Raw genomic sequence first — 18,394 nt, forward strand, 5'->3', positions numbered from 1 at the left:
ATATCCTCAGATCTCAGGTTCCTGAGTAACTAGGATTACAGGTGTGAAGCCACTGGTGCCTGGCTCCATTTTTTTTTAATGATACAAATTATAATTTGATTTTTTTTAATGTTAACTGCCGGATACCAGTGGCTCAAGCCTATAATCCTAGCTACTCAGGAAGCTGAGGTCTTAAGGATTAGAGTTCAAAGCCAGCCTGGCCAGGAAAGTCCATGAGTCTCTTATATCCAATTGGTAATGTACTAACCTGGAACACAGAGCTCTAGGGATAGCATCCAGGCCCTGAGTTCAGCCCTAGGATTGACAAATGTGTAAACAAACAAACAAATACCCAGGCATTAGTGGCCCAAGATATGGAGGTAAGCTAGACTGGAAAATTGGGGAGACTCCATTTTCAGTCAAGGCTCCAGCCAAGAAACCCCGTAACAGCTCTGTAACTCCTTCCTGCCGTATTTCCTTATTGCTAATACCTGTTTAATATCTCTCTAAACAAAATCATTCTGTAGCTTTGTGCAGTTTGACCTCTATTCACATCCTTATTCTCTGTTTAGAATGTTGGCAGGGCAGGTTTTTTTCTTTTTTTCTTATTGGCCTGGGTGCTGTCTCTGAGCTCTTCAGCTCAAGGCTAGTGCTCTACTACTTTGAACAACAGTATCACTTCTGGTTTTCTGGTGGTTAATTGGAGATAAGAGTCTCACAAACTATCCTGCCGGGGCTGGCTTTGAACCAAGGTCCACATCTAATCTAGCCTCCTGAGTAGCTAGGATTATAGGAGTGAGCTACCAGTGCCTGACTTGGCAGGTTTCTCCTTTACATTCTTTTTTTTCCCCTCTTTTACATTCTTCAGTTCCTCTTTTATACTCTCACTAAAATTACCTTTCTGAATGACAGACTTGATCCTGTCACTTCCCTGCTTAGAAATCTTTTCTGTCATTTCCTTTTGCTTCGAACATGGATCCTGGAGGTAGAACCTGTGGACAACTCTGGCCAGCTGCTTTTTTTTTTTGGTTGATTTTGGGACCTGGACTCAGGGCCTGGGAGCTGTCCCTGAGCTCTTTCACTCACTCAGCACCACTTCCGGCTTTCTGGTGGTTAATTGTAGAGTCTCACAGAGCCAGCTGGCTTCATACTGTAATCCTCAAATCTCAGCCACCTGAGTAGCTAGGATTACAGGCATAAACCATTGACATCGGGCTGTGGCTGCTGCTTTTGCAACTACAAGTCTTACTGGAACTTGGCCATGCTAATTTATTTATGTTCTACATATGTCTGCTTTCACGCTCTGAATTGAATAGTTGTGTCTATTTGGACCACCAAACCTTTACTGTTTACTCTCTGGTTCTTTGTATGTGTGTGAGCACTGGTAATTGAATACAGGGCCTTACACCCTCACTTGTCTTGTTTCCCCAAGGCTGAAATGCTACCACTTAAGCAGTCCCTTCACTTCTGGATTTTGGGTGGTTAATTGGAGTCTCAAGGACTTTTCTGCCTGGGCTGGCTTCAAAGGGTGATCCTGAGATCTCAGCCTCCTGAGTAGCCTCCTTTTTTCACTAAGAAAAACTGAGGTGGTAAGAGCCTGTCATCCCAGCTAAGCAGACTCATAAATAGGTGAATGACAATCCAGGAAAATCTTGACATAAACTATAGACCCTATTTCAAAAATAAGGTAAAAACAGGAAGAAAGCAAGCAAAGGGCTAACAGAAATGTATTTTTTTACCAGACTTATATACCTGTAACCCCTCTGTATACCATCTTTATAATAACAATAAAAAATTTAAAATAAGGCAAAAAGGGCTATTGGCATGGCCCAAAGAGTAGAGCACCTGCCTAGCCAGGTGTGAGGCTCTGAGTTCAAATCAGAAAGAAAGAGACAGAGAGACAGAGAGAGGCTATATATTTTCTGCTTACAGAACCATTTATAAGAGGCTATATGAAAAATGATTTTACAATGAAATAAACTTTTTTTCATACAGGAAATAAACTTTATTTTTTAACCTTTGACTGTAACATTATCTTAAATTGGTGATGACCTTCCTTGCACTTGCTTTGAACCAGTTAATATTTAATCATTCATCAATAATTCATTAATATATCTACAGACTATGTTGATTAAATGTACCCATAGTGCTTTTTGTCGTTATATGTGTTTAAAGTATTAACTGTTCACCTTGACTTGTGGCGACTTTGTGTTGTTCAGGATGTCTGAAAATCCCACGGTGTTTTCCAGCCCCACCTCGCTTGGCAGCACTGAAACTCCACAATGTCTTGCATATGCTGGGAAACAGCTGGAATCTCTTCTAAGCTATTTTAGCCATCCAGTTGTTTTGGTTTTTGTGTTGTCTGTTTTATTTCTGCTGGATTCTTTGGTGTCTGCATCTACTATGCAGGAATTAGTCAGCAAAGAGCAGGAGGTGTATATTGATGCGTTTGAGGTTTTCTGTCTTCCTCCTTCCCATAATTTCCCCTTGGATTTCTAGCTGCTCTGCTAGCCCTGGACTCCCATCTTCTGACATCTTAAACCAATAGGACTATGGCTTTGGCTTGTGTTTTAGCTGCTCTGTACCACAAGGAGCTGGAAGTGGGCTTGGGGTGGGGGGCTGCTCTTGGGTAAAGTTATGGATAGTACTCGTGGGTTTTCTTTCTTTCAAGGGTCACATCCCTGTCAGTTTCTCTTCAAAGGGCAATCACCAATATTTTTAAATTCTTTTCTTTAGAATTCATGTTGATTCTCTTACACAATCTCTTATTTTTTTAAGCTTTCCATAGTATGTAACACTTAGTTCTTTATTCACAAACTTTCTCTCTTTTCTTATCTACTACTGCATTAACTCAGAATCTAGTGTCTTAAAATAGCCATCTTATTTTTTAATCATAATTTTTTTCTTTTATTGTCAAAGTGAATTGCAGAGGGGTTACAGTTTCATATGTAAGGCAGTGAGTACATTTCTTGTTCAACTTGTTACCTCCTCCTTCATTTTCCCCCTGCTTCCCTCCTCCCCCTTTCCTTCTCCTCCCCATGAATTGTACAGTTGGATTACACCAAATGGTTTTGTAAGTATTGCTTTTGGAATCGTTTGTCTTTTTATCCTTGTCTCTCAGTTTTGGTATTCCCTTTCCCTTCCCTAGTTCTAATACATGTATATACAGTATCCAGAATACTAGGATCAGGTACAGTGATAGTGGGGGTGAAACGGGAATACAAGAGGGAAAGAAAAAGGGTACTGTCTCACATGGCATGTTGAATTACAATGATATAACACTTGTTTCCATGTGGAGTTCATTTCACTTAGCATCATCTTATATGTTCATAAGGACACAGCTATTGGGCTCTTGTGATCCTCTGCTGTGACTAGCCTAAACATGTACTAGTTATTCCCTATGAGGGAGACCAGAGAGTCCTTGTTTCTTTGGGTTTGGCTCACTTCACTTAGTATAATTTTTTCCAAGTCCTTCCATTTCCTTATGAATGGGGCAATGTCATTCTTTCTAATAGATAGCCATCTTATTATACATACTGGATCCTGTGGGTCAGGAATTTAGAAAGGGCCCAGCACTCTGTTCCATATATCTGGAATCTTAAGAGTTTTTCCAGAGGCTCAAAGTTTGGGAATGATGATTACAGCTCATATAGGAGCACTTAGAACATTATAATCCAACCATTTGCCAGTTGATGTTAAATCCACCAGACAGAAACTGCATTGCTGCTGTCTGTGCCCTAATCTTGGAAGTTGTTAGGCAGAAGTTATGCAACCTAACTTCCTCTGCTTTGGGCAATCAATATTTATGGTTGACTCACATTCAGGGGTTGTGGCACAGTCTAACCCTCCGCAGAAAAAGTATCAAAGAATTTACTGACAGAGTTGTTGTTTTTGTTGTGTTTTGTTTTGTGGTGCCGAGCATCAAACCCAGGGCTTCCTGTTTGGATGTGCTTTACCACTAAGCTGCTCCCATGCCCTAAGTCCTATGTACATCTCAGTTGGTACTTACTGAAGTAATGTGCTTTTCTTCATTTCTTGAAACAGGACATGAATTTACATTTAAAGGAATGAAGTACTTTATTAGTTCTTCAAACATTTCTTTGGGTTGATTATTCCTTTTTTGTCTTTTTTTGGTTGTAGGATACATTCTTTAATACAAAATTCATGCTTACAGAGTAAAAATGGCAGGCTTCCTAGATAATTTCCGATGGCCAGAATGTGAATGTATTGACTGGAGTGAGAAAAGAAATGCTGTGGCTTCTGTGGTGGCAGGCATATTGGTAAGTGTGCAAGCCCTGCTAAGTGAGATGTTTATGCTTCAACCTGTGCCTTGGGAATTGGTGTTGATTTCCTTTGAACTGTTTTTTATTTCACTGCTACTTTGTGTAATTATCAAGATTCCTAATTTTATTATTATTTTTTTTACTACAGCACTTGGCAGGCTCTGCGTTTATTTGACTTTATGCATTTGTTAAACTTAAGTATCTTTTCTTCAGTTCTAGTAATAGTATGTGTATTCTAGACAGCAGTATTTTATCTTAATGATACTGTACGTATTAGGCACTTAAAGGTGCCCAAAGTATCCCAGTTTGATATAGCCCAGAGTTATTGTTGCTCCTCAAAGGTAGTCTGTGTTGCCTGGTGCCAGTGGCTCACACCTGCAATCCTAACTACTCGGGAAGCTGAGATCTGAGAATCTCAGTTTGAAGCCAGCCCACGCAGGAAAGTCCATGAGGCTCTTCTCTCCAATTAACCACCAAAATACCCAGAAGTGGAGCTGTGGCTCAAGTGGTAGAGCACCAGCCTTGAGCACAAAAGCTCAGGGAGAGCATGCAGGCCCAGAATTCAAGCCCCAGGACAAGAAAAAAAGAAAAAAGAAAGGAAAAAAGCTAGGCAGTATAGATAGCAGTAACATCTTAGTTTGTGGCAGAACACAATCTCTACAGCTGCCCTTTCGCAAGGGATACCATCTCTGTTTCCCAAGTTACAGCACTGGGGACCAGAAGAGGAAGAACTTTGTAGAGGAAACGCTTGCTTAATTTTCTTTGCATTGTTTTCCTTTTTTTAAGCTTTTTGTACTGAAAATGTAAAAGTATACAGACAAAAATAGAGAATGCTATGTAAATCACCTGTCTTCCTCTTTACCTTGTACTTACTGTGCAGCTTCAAAAACAAGCACGTTGTCTTACTTCATTTTGTAGTCAGTCGTCCCCTGCTTCCACTGCATTATTGAAAACACATTTTATCATTCACTTCATTTCACGTACATTTCTACATTCAGAGTGCAACAGAAAAGTAAAACCTATCCAAACAAACTGAAGCAGAGTCGGACTAAATATAACTGTAAAGAAGCATTCACGCAGAATTTTTTCAGATGTCTTTTGTATGTGTGTGAGGAGTCCTTACTGGAACTTGACCTCAGGGCCTCTCGCTCTTGCTTGGCGTCTTTTGCTCAAGGCCGGCACTCTACCACGTGAGCCACACTTCCACTTCCAGCTTTTTGCTGGCTAACTGGAGATAAGAGTCTCTGATTTTATCTGTCTGAGCTGCCTTCAAACCTTGATCCTTAGATCGCAGCCTCTTGAGTGTGAAGGATTACAGGTATTACACTATGCCACATTTTCTTCTTCTTTTCTTTTTTTTTTTTTTTTTTTTTTTACATGGGAGACAGGGGAGGACTTTTATTGGCAGGAGGGCAAAGCAGGGATGAGCATGGACAGCTCCATGGGCTCAGGCCACCCTGGGGTGCTTGTGCCTGGGGTGCCTGTCCAGCATGGCTTGCAGGCCGAAGGGCATGGCACAGAACCGGCACTCGTAGCAGGTGCAGCACGTCAGCCCCGGGGCCGTGCGTGCGGCGGGGGCGGTTGCACTTGCTGATCTGTGCGCTTGTGTAGGGGCACTGGCTGCAGGCGTCCGGCCGCTCCCCTGGGTGCAGTCGCCGGTGCACCGTCAGGTTGCTGCTGCGGCTAAAGTGGCGCCCACAGAACTCACAGCTGCCTCCTGGCCTGTGCCTCTTGCCTGCCTTCCGCCTTAAGCATCTTCTTGGGCAGCACACTGCCACTCTTGACAGGGTCAGTGCTCTGTCCTTGAGGGGCGGGCTCCCATCCGTCCCCACCAGGGCCTGCCTGTGCCCTGCGGCCTGGTGCTCCGGGCTCCTGCACCCTGGGCACCAGGGCTCGGAGGGCACTGGCTGGGGCAGCAGCATGGGCCGCAGGCTCCTTATACCACATTTTCTTAATGCATTCATCAATTATGGGGACCCTGCATATTTCCATCGCAGTATGGTGTGAATAGTTCTGCAATGAATGTGTGTGTGTGTGTGTGTGTGTGCGCGCGCGTGTGCAATGGCTTCCCCTCCTCCCCTTCCTGGGGCTTGAACTGAAGCCTGGGCATTGTCCCTGAGCTGCTTCTGCTCAAGGCTAGTACTCTATCACTTGCGCCACAGTGCCACTTCTAGCTTTTTCTGAGTAGTTTATTGGACATAAGAGTTTACCGACTTCCTGCCCCAGTTGGCTTTGAACCCCAATCTTCAGGTCTCAGATCTCAGCCTCCTGAGTAGCTAGGATGACAGGTGTGAGCCACTGGCACCCAGCCACAAGGGCTTTTTTTTGCATCATCCCTTACCATTCCTTTGGATATATATGCCCAAGAGCAGCATCACTGGATCATATCATAGTTCTAGTTTTAGTTTTTGAGGAGCATACTGACTTCTGTAGTGGTTTCATTAGTTTGTATTTCAACCAACAGTGTATAAGAGTTCTTTTGTCCCTATGTACTTGCAACATCTGTTGTGTTCTTCATGACAGCCATTCTGATTGGAGTGAGATGAAATCTCAGTGTTGGGCCTTGGACTCAGGGCCTGAGCACTGTCCCTGGCTTCTTTTTGCTCAAGGCTAGCACTCTGCCACTTGAGCCACAGTGCCACTTCTGGCCGTTTTCTGTATATGTGGTGCTGGGGAATCGAACCCAGAGCTTCAAGTATACGAAGCAAGCGCTCTTGCCACTAGGCCATATCCCCAGCCCCTGTTTTGATTTTCTTTATGGTCAAGGATGTTGAACACTTAGTGTATTTTGACCATTTGTACTTCTTGTTTTGAGAATTGCCTATTCCATTCATTTTCCCATTTATTAATTGGGTTAATTCTTTAGGAACTTAGGGTTTCGTTATTTTTAGCTTTTAGTATCTCTGTTTGTTAATAGTTTTGTCTTAATAAGTTGGGCTTTTTTTCTTAAGTTTTTTACAGGTTGGTGGATCATGATTGATGCAGCAGTGGTATATCCACGAGAATTAAACCATGCTTTTCACACATGTGGTGTATTTTCCACGTTGGCTTTCTTCATGTAAGTATAAAGGTATTCTTCGGGCTGGGAATATGGCCTAGTGGTAAAGTGCTCGCCTCATATACATGAAGCCCTGGGTTTGATTCCTTAGCACCACATTCATAGAAAAAGTTGGAAGTGGCACTGTGGCTTAAGTGGTAGAGTGCTAGCCTTGAGCGAAAAGAAGCCAGAGATGGTGCTCAGACCCCGAGTTCAAGCCCTAGGACTGGCAAAAAAACAAAACAAAACAAAAAGTATTCTCAACTTAGAATTACTTTTTGAAAGCTGCATACCAGTGGCGCACACCTGTAATCTAAGCTACTCAGGAAGCTGAAATCTGAGGATCGTAATTAAAAGTCAGCCAGGCCAGGAAAGTCCATGAAAGTCTCATCTCCAATTAAGCACCAAAAAGCCAGAAGTGGAGCTGTCGCTCAAGTGGTAGAGTGCTAGCCTTAAGCACAAAAAGCTAGTAACAGTATCCGGGCTCTGAGTTCAAGCCCCCCCAACTGACAAAACCCAAACAAACAACAAAAAAATCCCAAAGAACTCTAAAATGGAACAACTCAAACTTAGTCTTTTATGTGTAAATATATAAAATAGCAAAGATGTGTCGTGATTAGCTGTTCTTTCATTAATCTCTTAGTACTTTAGGGGAAAAAATAAAATGAATGTAACAGTTCTATCCCCTGGGATTTCTGTTTATTTAAAAGACACATTCAGTTATTTAAGTATTGGCTTTTGTTGGGACATAACTTGTTTGCCTGTTAAGCAACCTATAAATACCTGTCAATATTTCAATAGCATGAAAGCTCATTGAGGACTTGTGTCTTCTAGGATAAATGCTGTGTCCAATGCTCAGGTGAGAGGTGACAGCTATGAAAGCGGCTGTTTAGGAAGAACAGGTAAAGGACTGTTAATGAGTTGTTAACATGCATTATGAGTAACTATGTGTGGTGCTGTTAATGGATGCTTATCAGCAGAAAAACCAAGCCTCCAACTCTTTATGTGGGACTGAGTGATTACAACAACTGAGAACAGTTTTTACTAGCTTTTAAAAAGTTAATAACAGTGATGGCTTATATCTGTAACCCTAGCTATTCAACAGGCTAAGACCCAGAGGAAGCCAGGGCTGTCCAATCATGCTGGTCTAGAGGCATGATTCAAATGGTAGAGCATCAGCCAAGCAAGCAAAATCTTATTTAAATCCTTCAGAAAAGATTTAATTGCCAGGTGCCAGTGGCTCACACGTGTAATCCTGGCTACTCAGGAGGCTGAGATCCAAGGATCGTGATTTGAAGCTAGCCTGGGCAGGAAAGTCCATGAGACACTTATCTCCAGTTAATCACAGAAAAAGCTGGAAGTGGCGCTGTGGCTCAAGTGGTAGAATGCTAGCCTTGAGCAAAAAGGAGCTCAGAGACAGCATCCAAGCCCAGGGTTTGAGTTCCAATATGGACAAAAAAAAATTTTTAATCAAAGTTGCTATTTTTTTGTTACGTTATGTTGTTTATGGTATAGATAAAATGTTACTATTCAAAATCAGTGAATCATGAACTCCAAGTTCCAGTGTTCACTTCATTCATAACAATGACCAATAATATTACTTATAAAGCTAGCCATGAGCAATGATAGCACAGGAATGGACACTTTAGGGGACCTAATCTAGGGTTATGCTTTTTATATTCAGTTCTGATTATGAGTCATTACCACAGACTATAACAAAGTGGTTTTGAAGAAGCATGCTATTGTGTACAAATACATTTTCTTGAGTTTGAATTCTTTTGCATTATCATCCTTCATTTGTGTTAAGAGCCCCAGGGATTTGTTTTCAGTATGTAACAAACAGGTGCAGGGTAAGAAGTTCTGTTTCCCAACTTCCGGGAGCAGAGAAATGGATTTGTGGTCACACTTGGAAGCGTAGAGAGTGAAGGAGAGGAATTTGACGGATGATTAAGAATAAACCAGAATGCGTGGTGTGTGCCAGGAACTGGCCTGAATGCCTCACTGTATTGACTCACTTATGTGTCACAATGGCTTGTGAATAAGGGCTCCTTTGCCCTCAATCTTAGATGAGGTAATGAAAACACTTACAGGCCCTAGCCCTGGGGAGAGCAAGCGGTGGAGCCAGGAATGCACACCGACGGTCTGGCTCTGGTGCCCTGGATCTCAGCCATTGCGCGCTACTTGCTTCCAGGCATGGACATTTGGTTCTTTTTTCTAGCTTAGAACCAGATGGCTGATTTCTTTTTTGACCTTGATTAAATGTAATTTATGTACAATAAAATCCACTAACTTATAGTGTTCAATTTAATGAGTCTTACCAAATGTTTAGTTTATGTAACTGCCACTGCATTCATAATGTAAAATTTTTTTCTTTTTTCTTCGTCTTATTTATTTATTTGTTTATTTTTTTGTCAGTCATGGGGCACTCTGGGAGCTGTCCCTGAGCTTTTTTTGCTCAAAGCTAGCACTCTACCACAACTCCACTTCCAGGTTTTGAGCAGTTAATTGGAGACGAGAGACTCCCGGGGACTTTTCAGCCCCGGCTGGCTTTGAACTGCATTCCTCAGCTCTCAGCCTCCTGAGGAGTTAGGATTATAGGCATACCCGACTTCTGATCTGCCTTTTTTTTTTTTTTTTGGCCAGTCCTGGGGCTTGGACTCAGGGCCTGAGCACTGTCCCTGGCTTCTTCTTGCTCAAGGCTAGCACTCTGCCACTTGAGCCACAGCTCCACTTCTGGCCATTTTCTGTATATGTGGTGCTGGGGAATCGATCCCAGGGCTTCATATATACGAGGCAAGCACTCTTGCCACTAGGCCATATCCCCAGCCCATGATCTGCTTTTTATCACTATAGTTTTTGTCTTTTCCATATTGTTAACTACCTAGATCCATACGTTTAGTATCATAAAATGTTACACTAAATAGAAATGCTGTGACAGACTTAGTTTTCCTTTTTACTTGATGCTTTCAATGCTGACCTAGATTTTATAACCTTACTTCTACCAGGATCCATGGAGAATTGAGGAGAAGGGCAATGGTGACAAATAGCAGATGAAACAAAGTCAAAGTGTACATTACATGTGTGCATTCTGTGCCTTAGCCTCACCAGTAATGTCAAGAATGAGGAAGGGTAAAGATGAAATTAGTAAGTAAAAAAGTTGTGTGTAAAGCACACCAAAGCACAGCACTGGTGGCTCACGCTTGTCATCCTAGCTTCTCAAGAGTCTGAGTTCTGAGGATTGTGGTTCAAAGCCAGCCCAGGCAGGAAAGCCTGTGAGACTCTCATCTCCAATTAAACCACCAGAAAACTGGAAGTGGCACTGTTTCTCAAAGTGATAGAACACTGACCTTGACCCAAAATGCTCAGAGACAGTGCCCAGGCCCTGAGTTCAAGCCCCACAATCAACAACAACAACAACAACAAAAAGCAGACAGTAATTTATTTCATTTTTGTTATTGTTGTTAAAGACTATGCTACATACATTGTTATGGGTTCTTACCATAATAATAATAATGTAATAATAATAGAATAGTAGTAATAATAATAGAAAGTAAGATAGAGTTTTTTCTATTTGCCTTTGGGCTTTTTGGCCCCCAGGCCCAATCAGAAAACCTCTTCTTCACAGGTGCTCGCGTTTGGCTCTTCATTGGTTTCATGTTGATGTTTGGGTCGCTTATTGCTTCCATGTGGATTCTTTTTGGTGCATATGTTACCCAAAGTAAGTATTCATTCCTCCGTTATTTCACAGGATTCTGATAGATGGCTTTTCTATTTGGCTTAGTCTAAGTCAAGTCTAAAATTAGGTGCAATTATTGAGTTAGCTTGAAGCTACTCTTCTATATGAAGATTCACTCGTTGTTAATAAAATCCATCATTGTATAGTGGGATGGTCCAGTAAGCCCCTGCCAAAGCCTGTAGCTCACAGCCATCTCTAAAATTTCTGATTTTTTTTTTTTTTTGCCAGTCCTGGGGCTTGGACTCAGGGCCTGAGCACTGTTCCTTGCTTCTTTTTGTTCAAGGCTAGTGCTCTACCACTTGAGCCACAGCGCCACTTCTGGCTGTTTTCTATATAGGTGGTGCTGGGGAATCGAACCTAGGGCTTCATGTATATGAGGCAAGCGCTCTTGCCACTAGGCCATATCCCCAGCCCCTGCTTTTTTTTTTTTCTTTGGCCAGTCTTGGGGCTTGGACTCAGGGCCTGAGCACTGTCCCTGGCTTCTTTTTGCTCAAGGCTAGCACTCTGCCACCTGAGCCACAGCGCCCCTTCTGGCCGTTTTCCGTATATGTGGTGCTGGGGAATTGAACCCAGGGCTTCATGTATACGAGGCAAGCGCTCTTGCCACTAGGCTATATCCCCAGCCCTGACATTATCTCTTAAATCTCTGACATTGATAAGGATAAAACCTTTGGAATACTTTGGCTCCCTTTTGGCTCAAAAGAAGCAAAAGTTCAAGAGGACAGTGGTTGGCTAATATTTAAGTAACAATCCCCACCAAATATTTCTAAAATGTGTCATTCTAGTTAATTAAAAGTATTGATAGGCTGGCACTGGTGGCTCATGCCTATAATCCTGACTACCCAGAAGTCTGAGATCTGAGGATTGCAGTACAAAGCCAGCCTAGGCAGGAAAGGCTGAGATTCTTATCTCTAGGGATGGCTCATGTAGTAGAGGGCTATGCTTAAGCAAAAAAGCACAGGGGCAGCAACTCTGCTTTTAGTCCCAGAACTGACGTGTTCATGCATGCACATACACACACACAAACGCAGACACACACACATACATGTCAATGGAAGGCTGGTGGAGGTGCATTTTGGTATTAGAATATGTGCTTAGCATATTCAGAACATAGTTTCAATTCCCATCACTTAAAAACTAATAAAGAAATGCCAATAGAACACTTCGTTCTGGTATGTAATTCTTGGGAAGGAAAATACTAAGCTAAATGTAGTGGTGCATGCTGTAATTCTAGCACTTAGGAGGCTGATATAGGAGGATTGCAAGTTCGAGACTATCCTGGACTACCTTGTAAGACCCTGTCACCAAAAGTATGTAACTATCACAGGATTCCTCTTTGTGTAACTAAGCTTTCCAAAAAAAAAAAGGGAGGGGGGGCCCTGGGGGAGGCCAGGTGTGGCTCACACCTGTAATCCTAGCTACTAAGGCTGAGATATGAGGATTTTAAGGTTCAAAGCCAACCCAAGTAGAAAAGTCCAAAGTCCTCTTTCCCACCTCCCCTACTGGAGATTGAACCCAGGCTAATTTTGTGTGTGTATGTGCCATTATTGGGGCCTGAATTCAAAACCTTGCTTAGCTTTTCACTCAAGGCTAGTATTCTACCACTTGAACCACACCTCCAGTTCCAGCCCTTTGAGGGTTAATTGGAGATTAATAGTCTTGTGAACTTGTCATTCCCTGGCTGGCTTCAAACCTCAACCCCTTCAGAACTCGAACAAATAATGTTGAGCGAGACAAGCCTAGAACACAGAAAACAAAGGGGCATGATCTCCCTGATATATGACTGTTAACAAAGGGAGACAGAGAGACAGTAGAGACCAAGTCTGTGAATACTATATATGTTCTTGATACATTGTATATTGTATATATGTCTACCTGACCTAGAGAAGGGATAGAAAAACAGGACGTAAGATATCACAAGAAATGTACACACTGCCCTACTATGTAACTGTACCCTTTTTGCACAACACCTTGTAAAAAATTTGTGTTCAATTAATAAATAAAAAAAACAACACCTCAACCCTTAAATTTCAGCCTCCTGAGTAGCTAGAATTACAGACCTGAGCCAACAGTGCCCTGCTTGAACCCATGGTTTTAAGCTTCTATGCAAGTACCCAGCTACATCCATGAAGACTTGTGGCCATTTGTCTTTAAGCTTCTCATGTTTTTCTTTGTGTGTGCAGATACTGATGTTTATCCTGGACTAGCTGTGTTTTTCCAAAATGCTCTTATATTTTTTAGGTAAGTTGCCTCATTTTGTTGTTGGTGGTGGTGGTGGTCCTAGGGCTTGAGCTTGGGGCCTGCACACTGTCCTGAGCTCTTTGGCTCAAGGCTAGCACTCTACCACTTTGAGTCACAGCGCCACTTCCAGATTTCTGGTGGTTCATTGGAGATAAGCGTCTCACTGACGTTCCTGCCCAGGCTGGCTCTGAACCACGATCCTCAGATCTCAGCCTCTGCTGTAGCTAGGATGACATGCATGAGCCACCAGTGCCTGGCTGAAGTTCCCTAATTTTTTTTTTTTTGGCAGTCCTGGGGCTTGAACACAGGGCCTTGCCACCAGCATCACCATCATGATCTTTTATTTGATTTTAGAAATAGATACAAAAGAATCTATGAGGAACTTGTCAGAGCACATTTAGAAAATGAATTCTGCATTACTGTTCATGGATTTCATGATTGGCACTCATCTCTTTCTAGTACTCTCATCTATAAGTTTGGAAGAACGGAAGAGCTCTGGACCTGAGATTCCTTCTTGCATCACATTTTCCCTTTGTTCGATTGTATTTGTAGATACATTTTTATCTCTCGGTATAAGTTACACATTGCCAAATGAAAATGATTGTACATGAGATGTTTTGTTTCTTTGCACTTTTATGCCCTGAGTTTTGAGATTGTTTCATGAAATTCATCTTTGTCATGACTAGGCTGTTAATATGTACATAATAGATGATATACAGACTGGAAGATGAGTATCGAGTTTTATTCCTGAGACTTAAAGCTTGATCATCTGTTCCCTGAGCCAGGGTCATGCCATTGTGCTGTTTCAGAGGTAAAGTCTCCGTATTTCTAATGTGAAGATGTACCAGAAATGTAGTGCCCTGTGACTAGAATAAGCACTGAGCTCTTAAAGTAATTCTGCAAGCTGTAGTTTATTTTGGCTTAAAAATGAGATTTTTTAAAGAGAAAAATATATGTATTAAGGGAATGGACTTTTTTATGTAGTTTTTTAAATGCCCAAAGGACTAGTTTGAAAGCCTCTTTTTAAAAAGAATTCCTCGAATCTGCCTGTATTTGAGAAAGGATAATGCATAATAAGCTTTTTAATGGTTGATGTACAAAGACTGGGCTTTCCAAAACATCAGCTTTACCCTGTTACCATGACAGCCTGTCATTAGCTGACAATACACAGGGTTGTTTTGATTTTCTTTTTGTGCTGGTCCTGGGGTTTGAACTCAGGGCCTCAGCGCTGTCTTTGAGCTTCTTTTTCTCAAGGCTAGCACTCTACCACTTGAGCCATAGTGCCACTTCTGGCTTTTTCTGAGTGGTTTATCAGCGATAAGAGTCTCACAGACTTTTCTACTCAGGCTGGCTTTGAACTATCATCCTCAGATCTCACACTCCTGAATCCCTAGGATTACGGGCATGAGCCAACAATGCTCCTCGGATACTACAGGTTTTTTTGTTTCTTTGTTTGTCTGCTTTTTGCTGGTCCTGGGGCTCGGACTCAGGGCCTGAGCACTGTCCCTGGCTTCTTTTTGCTCAAGGCTAACACTCTACCACTTCCGGCTTTTGCTGTTTCTGTGGTGCTGAGGAATCGAACCCAGGGCTTCATGCATGCCAGGCAAGCACTCTACCGCTAAGCCACATTCCCAGTCCTATTACACAGTTTTATCTGACATTACACAGTTCTATAGCCAGTGAGTTAGAGACAGCTGCAGTTTAGAAGCATGAGTCATAGAACAAAATGTAGGATAATTAAAGATCAAGAACTTCATACTGAGGGGTATTATGCTTTAGTGAAAAATGGGGCATATTTTTATTTAGTTATGCTGACTGCAAGTGTCTTCACTCAAGCTTTGGGTGAACAGGTGAAATGTATCTTCAACTCCAAGTTCACACTCCAATCCCAAACTTCCTTCACTGAGTTTGAGATGTTGTATTTGCACTGTATATATTTTCCTGTAGGCCTTCCTTGCCACATTTGCTTTTCTTTTGTTACAGGATTTTCTGATGTATTCTTCTTCCCCAAAGAGGGTTTGTAGAGCCATTGGTTGTAAACCAGAACAATATCCACGGTAGAATATGCAACTTCTAGTGCAAGCCTTACTTCGCTTAATTCCTTTCTCTCTTGAGAGTGCACAGAGTATGACGCAGCTGCAGAACACTGTGCAAAGCCATCTCATTATTCCTTTCTTAGTTTTTCCTCAAAATGTAAGCTTTGTCCTGTTTCCAACAAACTATAAGTTAATCATTTCTGATCTCTTATAACTTACTGCAATAACTATGGCTTATCTATTACTTAATACACCTTCAAATGTTATTAAGTGTTGAAGAAAATGAGCCAATGAAATTGATTTCTTGTTCACTTTTCAGTTATTCAAGTACACTTGATCAAAGAAGCAGCTTATCCTTATCAGGAAACAATGTACTCAGACCTGTAAAAATGCTAGTATGAAGCTTTGTAAAGGGTATCCTGTACTTTTCTTTCCTCAACTTGGCCATGAATTTGTTTTTAATTGTGAACAAACCAATTCATTTCCCGTTTTTGTTTTCCATTTTAAAAAGAAAGAGATAATGTTAGTGTCTTCTCTTATACATTGTGAATGAGTAGACTCCTCGGGAATCATTTTAAAAAACATATAGTATTGTTAATAAACTCACTATTACACAAGCCCAAGGCCATTAAGTCTGAGTGTCTTTTTGTGTGTGGGCCAATAGTATGAGACTGTTCTGTTGTATTATTATTATTATTATTATTTTGGCCAGTCCTGGGGCTTGGACTCAGGGCCTAAGCACTGTCCCTGGCTTCTTTTTGCTCAAGGCTAGCACTCTGCCACTTGAGCCACAGCACCACTTCTGGCCATTTTCTGTATATGTGGTGCTGGGGAATCGAACCCAGGGCCTCATGTATATGAGGCAGGCACTCTTGCCATATCGCCAGTCCCTCTGTTGTATTATTTTAAGACCTTTATTAACAAAGAACAAAACAAAAACTGGGGGTTGGGAATGTGGCTTAGTGGTAGAGTGCTTGCCTAGCATGTATGAAGCCCTGGGTTTGATTCCTCAGTACCACATAAACAGAAAAGGCCAGAATTGGTGCTGTGGCTCAAGTGGTAGAGTGCTAGAGTCAGCAATGAAGCTCAGGGACAGTGTCCAGGCCCTAAGTTCAAGCCCCAGGACTGGCAAAAAAAAACAAAACAAAACCCAACAATAACAAAACCAACAACAACTGGGTGCTGGTGGCTCATACCTGTAATCCTAGCTACTCAGGAGGTTGAGATCTGAGGGTTGCTGTTCAAAGCCAGTCCGGGCAGGAAAGTCCATGAAACTCTTACCTCAAACTAAGCACCAGAAATGGGACTGTGGCTCATGTGGTAGAGTGCTAGCCTTGAGCTGAAGAGCTCAAGGGCAGCACTCAGGCTCTGATCCTCTGACTTCAAAACCCACAATCAACCTAAAAGGGGCATGGGGTGGGGAGGATGACTTTGATCAAGATGTATTGCACTCAAAAGTTGACATATATTCCTCAAGCTCTTCCATGAAATGGAAGTAGAGGGAGCAATCCCAAACTCATTCTACGAAGCGAATATCACACTCATCCCCAAACCAGGTAAGAATACAAGAAAAAAAGAGAATTACAGACCAATCTCTCTGATGAACACAGATGCAAAGCTCCTCAATAAAATATTAGCCAGCAGAATCCAGAAACATTTAAAAATCATACATTATGACCGAGTAGGCTTCATTCCACTGATGCAAGGCTGGTTTAACATACACAAATGAGTGTAATTCACTACATTGGCAGAGCCAGGGTCAAGAACCACATGATCATTTCAGTGATGCATAAAAAGCCTTCAACAAAATACAATATCTGTTCATGTTAAAAGCTCTGGAGAAAGTAGGACTAGAAGGACCATACTTCAACACAGTAAAAGCCTCATACGATGGATCAACAGCCAACATCATACTAAATGGGGAAAAACTAAAACCATTTCGAACAAGGCAAAGGATGCCCAGACCAATCCTCTAAAATATAGTTCTGGAATCCTTAGCCATTGCAATAAGGCAAGAAAAGGACATTAAAGGGATCCACACAGGGAAAGAAGAAATTAAACTATCCCCATTTGTAAATGACATGATCTTATATCAGAACCACCCAAATAAACTCCACTCCTAGAACCAGTAAACCACTTGGGCAAAAGACCAGGATACTAAATTAACACAAAAATCAGCCTTTCTGTATGCCAACAATGTACAAGCAGAAAGGGAAATCATGAAAACAACCCCATTTGCAATAGCCTCAAAAAGAATAAAACATCTAGGAATTAGCCTAACCAAAGATGTAAAGGACCTATTTAATGAAAACTATAAAAATTTAAAGAGAGAAATCAAGAAGGACAACCGGGAAATGGAAAGACATTCCCTACTTCAGGATAGGCAGAATCGATATTGTAAAAATGGCCATACTGCCAAAAATGATATACAGATTCAACACAATCCCCGTCAAAATCCCAATGACATTCTTTACTGAATTAGAAAAAAACAATAAAAAAATTCATATGGAACAACGGAAGACCTAGACTAGCCAAAGCAATTCTAGGCAAAAGAAGCAGTGCAGGAGGTATCACAATACCAGACTTCAAGCTCTACTATAGAGCCATAATAACAAAAACAGCTTGGTACTGGCACAAAAACAGACCCAAATGTCAGTGGAACAGATTGGAAGACCCAGAAATAAAGCCACACACTTACAGTCAGCTGATTTTCAACAAAGGAGCCAAAGACATAGAGCAGAATAAACATAGCCTTTGCAACTATTGGTGCTGGGAGAACTGGGCAGCCACATGCAGAAAACTCAAAGTTGACCCAAGCCTATCACCATGCACCAAGATCAACTCAAAATGGATTAAAGACATCAACATCAGGCCTGAAATTCTGAAACTACTGCAGCACAGAGTAGGAGAGACACTAGAACTTACAAGCACAGGCAGGAACTTCCTGAACAGAGTCCCAGGGGCACAACAGATAGGAGAGAGACTCAACAAAGGTCACTACATTAAAGTAAAAAGTTTCTGCACAGCTAAAGACATAGTTACTAAACTAGAAAGACAGCCAACCAACTGGGGAAAGATGTTT

General features: G+C 41.8%; 2 protein-coding genes across 5 annotated transcripts in view; both read left to right on the top strand.

Annotated features, from left to right (window-relative positions):
• Dnajc28 (DnaJ heat shock protein family (Hsp40) member C28) overlaps positions 1-4,974 on the top strand; it is a 20,715-nt gene extending 15,741 nt beyond the window's left edge. The window contains exon 4 of the mRNA XM_048346291.1: positions 4,964-4,974. The gene's annotated coding sequence lies outside the window, so the exon portion shown is untranslated. The remainder of the gene's footprint in view (positions 1-4,963) is intronic.
• Positions 1-14,301, top strand: part of Tmem50b (transmembrane protein 50B) — a 23,846-nt gene extending 9,545 nt beyond the window's left edge. For 3 of the 4 annotated variants that reach the window (XM_048346293.1, XM_048346295.1, XM_048346294.1), the window contains exons 2-7: positions 4,120-4,259; positions 7,214-7,320; positions 8,134-8,201; positions 10,925-11,017; positions 13,219-13,276; positions 13,736-14,301. In XM_048346293.1, coding sequence (XP_048202250.1) covers positions 4,161-4,259; positions 7,214-7,320; positions 8,134-8,201; positions 10,925-11,017; positions 13,219-13,276; positions 13,736-13,781 — 471 coding nt within the window. In that variant the 5' untranslated portion in view covers positions 4,120-4,160 and the 3' untranslated portion in view covers positions 13,782-14,301. The remainder of the gene's footprint in view (positions 1-4,119; positions 4,260-7,213; positions 7,321-8,133; positions 8,202-10,924; positions 11,018-13,218; positions 13,277-13,735) is intronic. The other variant, XM_048346297.1, reaches the window with a different exon arrangement.
• Positions 14,302-18,394: the final 4,093 nt, after the last annotated feature.

This window comes from Perognathus longimembris, chromosome 5 (genome assembly GCF_023159225.1).
Source record: "Perognathus longimembris pacificus isolate PPM17 chromosome 5, ASM2315922v1, whole genome shotgun sequence".
Lineage (NCBI taxonomy): Eukaryota > Metazoa > Chordata > Mammalia > Rodentia > Heteromyidae > Perognathus > Perognathus longimembris.